Here is a 6523-nt window from a genome sequence, read left to right as displayed (position 1 = left end):
AAGCCATAAACAGTCCATTCACAATAGCATACATAATAGATATATTCACAACATTATGCACACCATCATACATCATCAATACAATTATCACAGAATCATATTATGTCATGCCACATAATAAACCACAGTATTAACACACTCTACTAATACCTATACTGCTCAAAACAACGGGAAATGATCCCTACTATATCCTACACCAATATAGGCCAATCATCAAATATGTTCACAATATTTAAATATCAAATTTTCACTTTTCCAACAGTGTTAACCGGTTAACGCCCTGGGTTAACCGGTTAACGCAACACAGAACACGCTTCCTGGCACATTTCAACAGTGTTAACCGGTTAACGCCCTGGGTTAACCGGTTAACGCAAGACAGACAACAATATTTCACAATTCATAACAGTGTTAACCGGTTAACACCCTGGGTTAACCGGTTAACACAAGACAGAAAGCTGTTCCTGCGCTAACACGAAGCAGAATGCAGAATTCTCCGCATTTTCCGCCGTTGGAGGACTTCCGGACCTCCGATTCCAATTCCGTAAAAAGCTACACGTTCGGAAAATCACAACTCACCCAAATATAGATTCAATTACAGCTTTAACATAACTTACTCATCATAATTTTTCAGCACTCATCATCCCAATTAGGGTCAATTCAACGGCTTATTACTATCCATTACATGTTAACCCATAATACCCATTAAACGACGATAAACTCCCCTTACTTGAGTTAATCCGGCAATCCTTTAGCTTCAAGCTCTTCCTTCTTCAACCTTCTTCTCCTGCTCTTCCTCTTTGCCCTTTTCTCACTTTCTGTCGCTTCTCTGGTTTTCACGTAAAAAAACCCTTTTTACCAAATGGAACTCTTTATATATATATTCCAACTTTATTATTCCAATTTATATTATTCCAATAATAATAATAATCCAAATAATATTCCAATAATAATCCAATTATTTAATTAAATTAATAAATATACTATTAACTTAATTTAAATAATTATCATATTTTATCGGGGTGTTACAAGAAGGAGTACCCTTGTGCATTTGTGTGTCTTACTAGTTGCATCCATAACTAGTAATTATGTTTTTGTTGCATAAATTTAGGGGGAGGAGAAGTACCCTTGTGCATGTGTGTATTACTAGTAGCTATATCTAGTAATTGTGTTGTTTCTGCTGCTGATTAAACTACTGTTATGTTGTTTAAACTGCTGATAGTTTTCTTGTGAACAAAAAGGACAGATATATGTTTTAGCCAAAATTTGCCAAAGGGGGAGTTTGTTGATTCTATGTGTTGGCAGCAATTTTGGTAAAATAAATAGTATTCACAAGATGTTATGTCTGATGTCTTAACATAAGATATCTTATGTACCTGTTGGAGTTAAAGAACATAATCATGCATAATTGTTTAAGAATGCCATATACAATGCCATGGATTCTGATATTGTGTTCCTGCTGGAGTTGAAATGAAAAACATAATTATGCAGGACTGTATCAGGATGTCATACACGATGTCATGACACCTGATGTCTTTGTGTACCTGCTGGAAGCTATAAAAGGAATTATGGAATTATGCAGGATTTTTCCAGGATGTCAGACCCGATGTCATGACATCCTGTACACAGAACATTCAGTGTGAATGTCTGGTGTTTTGTGATTGCACAATTAATGGCAATATATGTATGATTGAAGATCTGATTAGCTGGCGCATTCAATCATGGATTACAACCTGATTTACTTATTTTCCAAGAAGATCTAACCAGCTGTTATGAAAAGATTTAATTGGAAAATAGATTTAGGATTTTCAAGATGTCCAAGTCCAGCTGAAAGCTTCTATAAAAAGGGACTTAGAAAACCTGTTTTACAACACAACCAATACTGAGCGAAATATAGAGAGAGAGCTAGGGTTTGTGTTCTATTTAGTCATGAGGCTTGTAAGCCATTCAAGTCATCTTTTGATGATTGAATTGGACTGATTTGTGGTTGTAATTTGTCACTCTAAAGCTGTTAAGAAAGAGTGTGTGTCTACTTGATCAAAGTTGTGAAGCAAGATCAAGTGTGTGTCTTCTTGATCAAAGCTGTTAAGCAAGATCAAGACTGTGTCTTCTTGATTGAAACTGTGAAGTAAAATCAAGAGTGTGTTATTGAAAAGTGTTTTCTTTTCTCAAGGGATTGTTGTTTAAGATCACAGGTGTGATTGTAGGGAAGTGAATGGGTTCTCATATCTAAGAGTGCTTAGGTAGAATTGCACGGGGTAGAAATTAGGTGAGAAAGACTGTAGTTTGTTGAAGTGTACGGAGAGTCTTTGAACTGATTCTATTTTAGTGAATTTCCTTCTTGGCTTGGTAGCCCCCAGACGTAGGTGAGTTGCACCGAACTGGGTTAACAATTGCTTGTGTCATTTTCTTTAGCATTCTGTATCTGTATCCTATTTGTGTTAACAGATATTAGTGTCGTGACATTATCTTCGACATCTTATATCTGATACCAGAATTTCAAACCTAATGACTTTTATCTTTTATATATATATAAATGATAAAATTTCTTAAATTAAGAGAATTTTTTTTATCTTTTATATAGTGCCAGTTTGTTTTTTTAAAGTTTTATCTTTAAAAAAGATGAATTTTTTCTTTATATTTTTGAAAATGGATTTTATAAAAATGTTTTTTAAAATATTAAATATTTTTTTAAATTTGTTTTTTATAAATTAAAAGAATAATTATGATATACTTTAAGATAAACTTAAGTTATTGAAGATTAAAGTATAGTTAAAATTATAGTTTTTTTAAAAATATTCCATTTTAAAAATGATTTTTATGAAAAACTATTTGAAACAGTTTCAAACTTAAGTGATTTTTTAAAATTTTGATATATAAATTTTTTTCTAATAAAATTATAAAATATGTAAAATAACATTTTAAGTATAATTACTCAAATCAATTTTTTGTAACTTTTATAAAAATTTCATTGTAAAATTTGTTTACATCAAAATATGTTACACTATAAAAATCATTTTTAAAAAAAAAAAGACAAAACAAACAGACCAATATATAAACCATAAAATTGATTACTATTTTTAATTCAAGATAATTGATTAAAAAACAATGAATATACTATTCATTTTGATGTGTTCTGACCTTATTTAAATGAGAACCTAGATATGAAAATAACTTGACATTCATGAACTTACTTATTTTTCCTATATTATCCCAAATAAACAACAAAATCATTTAAGCTTTAAGATAAAGACAAATTTCGAGTATAATCATCTACATTTAAACCACATTAATGAAATTAGACATTTTATTAAAATTCACTTTAAATGCCATTATTATATCTTTGAATTTTATCTATAAAAAGAGTGAAGATTAAACGATGATCCACCACTAAATCCTATTTTTTCTTCAACATAATTCATTAAAAAACGATGAATATACTATTCATTTTCATGTGTTTGGTGGCCTGTATTACCGGGATGAAAATCCCATTGAAAGAGGAGTTGGAAATAGAGAATGAGTTAAAAGTGATAAACAAAGTTCCGATCAAGAGTATCCCTGTATTTCACATTCTTTTTAGATGACATTATTTTATTCTTTTAGTTGAACATCTTCTTCTCCATAAATATATAACCTAGCATTTATTTGAATATGATTTTTATAGACAGAATTCGGTGATATTGTTGACTGCATTGATATTAATAATCAACCTGCGTTTAGTCATCCTTTGCTAATGAATCATAAGTTACAGGTATGTATTCATTCATTCTAATAAATACAAAAATATCATACGTTATCATTTTATTAAAAATTTTAATTATTTTTATTCTATTGATTATAGAAAATTCCAAGTTTTAGAACAACAATAAGAAATAATAAAAAAAATAGTGTGAATATTTCAACTAAAGCTACATTCGGGCTTCAAAAAGACAAATGTCCAACCGGAACAATCTCTATTAAGAGAACAACCAAAGATGATTTAATTCGAGGAAAAGCATATTTTAATAATGGTTTGATTCATTCTATTCACGGTAACCATGTAAGTTTATTGTTTATACGTGTAAAATTTTGAATTCTTATCATAATACTTACATTATTACAATTTCAACCATGATTTTAAATTGTGGATGTTGTTGTTTGTGTTGCGATTGCGGCCACTGCGGTTATGGTCTACAATTTAAAACCATGCTTTCAATTATAAAGTATAAAGTAATTGTATAAAATTATTTTATTTGTAGTATGCAGAAGTCATATCAAACGCGGAACGTGATGAATCATATGAAGAAGTTTATGGAACAACTAGTGTTTATGATGTCAGTGTCACAAATAATCAATCAACTTCGGCTGTGATGTATATTCGAAATGGACCTGATAGCACAAATTATATCGGCATGGGATGGCATGTAAGTTTCATTATATATATATATATATATATATATATATATATATATATATATATATATATATATATATATATATATATATATATATATATATATATATATATATATATATATATATATATATATATATATATATATATATATATATATATATATATATATCATTAAAAATCATTTTTTATGATTTGTTAATTTGATATCGTGCATTGTTTGTTAGGTGGCTCCACAGATGTACAATGATAATGCAGCTCATTTTTATGTAGTATGGACGGTAGGAATTTTTTGGTTACCCTTTTATTACAAATTTGTACATTTATGCACTGGGTTGTTTATTATAAGGCATTACTTAATTGAAATATGTCAATAAGGCATGTTTCTAAGCATATCTCTCCAATATGTTTATTTTTAGTTTTTCTTTCACTATTTATTTTCATTAAATTTTAATTAAAAGAAAGTTTTATTTATACAGTATATGATTTTACTTTGAAAAATGATAGACAGATAATTTCAAGAACACAGGATGCTTTAATTTGCAATGCTCAGGATTTGTTCAAACTAGCAAGAATAACTACCTTGGCGGACGATTTGTGAATACATCTGTCATCGATGGACGAATTATCGAAATGACAATATCTATTACCCAGGTCATTTCTATACCATGTATTTTCATAAATAATTAAAAATATTAAACTTATTTATCTTGAAAATAAATGTGTTCAATTTTATATAGGGAATCTAGGGTACATTCACTAATATAGTTTTATATGTTCAGGATAGTGAAACAAAAAATTGGTGGGTAACTAATGAAAATGAGATGATTGGATACTTTCCTGCATCATTATTTTCCAACAACATGCCATTCCTTCAAGTAGGATGGGGTGGTAGAACATCAAACCCTCAAGGTGGCCCTAGTCCTCCAATGGGTTCTGGACGGTTTCCTATAGATGACAAATATGATCATGCAAGTTATTTTTTAGATATTAAATTTCGATATCATTCCACAAACACTTCACCCGAAAATTCTCTAATGCAAGTAGTTTCTGACAAGCCTAATTGTTTTTATGCTAAATACTTTGATAGAAATTTTCCGGATATTGGATATTCTCTCCTATTTGGAGGACCGGGAGGAAATTGTGATGATTAATCAATATTGTTATAAGTTATTGTTAAAATTGAATTATAGATAAAATTTTAGTGGAATCGATGTTCAAATTATTTTATTTTACCATTCTGTTTGTTTTTAAGGTTAATTTTGCGACAAACTGTGTTATTTAGTTTGCAAATGATATAGTACAATATTTTTTTCTCAAAAAAAATATATTATATTTCTAATTGGTAAAGATTCACATATACCTAATTAAATGACAAGAGTGGAGGCATAAAAATTGAGAGTAGTATGAAAATAATTAAATTGAGAGTAGGATGATCACATATTAAAAAAATAATATGTGATCATCCTTTGTGTCATAGGATTTTCAGATTTTTATTTAGGGTTGTTATGGTTTTAGAGTTAGCTCATGCATAAAGGTGAGAAGTTCTATATTTGGTATTTTCTGTGAGGAATTATAGGACCCCTCTAAAGTTTAGGTTGAGGTATTTATAAAAATTTACAGTTTTGAAGCTCGACTCCAAATAAGTAACAATCGCTTCTAGGAATGTGGGAAGTGGCTAGTCAAATCCCTATTATTTAAAAGATTGTGCCTTCCTTCCTTTTGAATTTCTATTTGAACTATTTTGGATTAGGACATGTCACTCTCCACGTTCTCAATGTTGTGTCCCACGGACGAGTCTTTTTGGTGAGTCCCTAAGGTGAGAGTCTTTGTTAAGTCCCTCAGGTGAGACTTTTTGCTTACACCCTTAGTTGAGACTCTGTTTGAATCCCTCAGGTGAGACTCATTTTGATTCCCTCAAACGAGACACTTTGTTGAGTCTTTCAGGCAAGACTCATTTTCAATTCCCTTAGCCAAGACACTATGTTGATACCCTTAGCCAAGACTTTATGTTGAATCCCTCATGCGAGCATCTTTTTTGATTCCCTCAGGAAAGACACTATATTGAGCCCCTCAAACGAGACTCTTTGTTGAGTCACTCGGGTGAGATCTTTGTTGATTCCCTTAGGCTAG

At 30.2% G+C, this 6523-nt stretch overlaps 1 protein-coding gene across 1 annotated transcript; it reads left to right on the top strand.

Annotated features, from left to right (window-relative positions):
- The first annotated feature begins 3428 nt into the window (after nucleotides 1–3428).
- On the top strand, nucleotides 3429–5544 carry LOC127122176 (uncharacterized). The gene is made up of 7 exons (XM_051052558.1): nucleotides 3429–3557; nucleotides 3662–3748; nucleotides 3839–4036; nucleotides 4236–4400; nucleotides 4618–4671; nucleotides 4898–5044; nucleotides 5173–5544. Exons 1-7 carry the CDS (start codon nucleotides 3429–3431, stop codon nucleotides 5542–5544), a joined length of 1152 nt encoding a protein of 383 aa, XP_050908515.1.
- The last annotated feature ends 979 nt before the right edge of the window (nucleotides 5545–6523 follow it).

This window comes from Lathyrus oleraceus, chromosome 2, assembly GCF_024323335.1.
Source record: "Lathyrus oleraceus cultivar Zhongwan6 chromosome 2, CAAS_Psat_ZW6_1.0, whole genome shotgun sequence".
Taxonomy (NCBI): Eukaryota; Viridiplantae; Streptophyta; class Magnoliopsida; order Fabales; family Fabaceae; genus Lathyrus; species Lathyrus oleraceus.
This window is presented reverse-complemented; position numbering and strand designations above follow the sequence as displayed.

Coding starts and splice junctions, on each gene's coding strand:
- LOC127122176 (XM_051052558.1), top strand. CDS start 3,429: ATGAATATACTATTCATTTTCATGTGTTTGGTGGCCTGTATTACCGGG. Junction 4,401..4,617: donor ATATCGGCATGGGATGGCAT/GTAAGTTTCATT, acceptor ATTGTTTGTTAG/GTGGCTCCACAGATGTACAA. Junction 4,672..4,897: donor ATTTTTATGTAGTATGGACG/GTAGGAATTTTT, acceptor GAAAAATGATAG/ACAGATAATTTCAAGAACAC.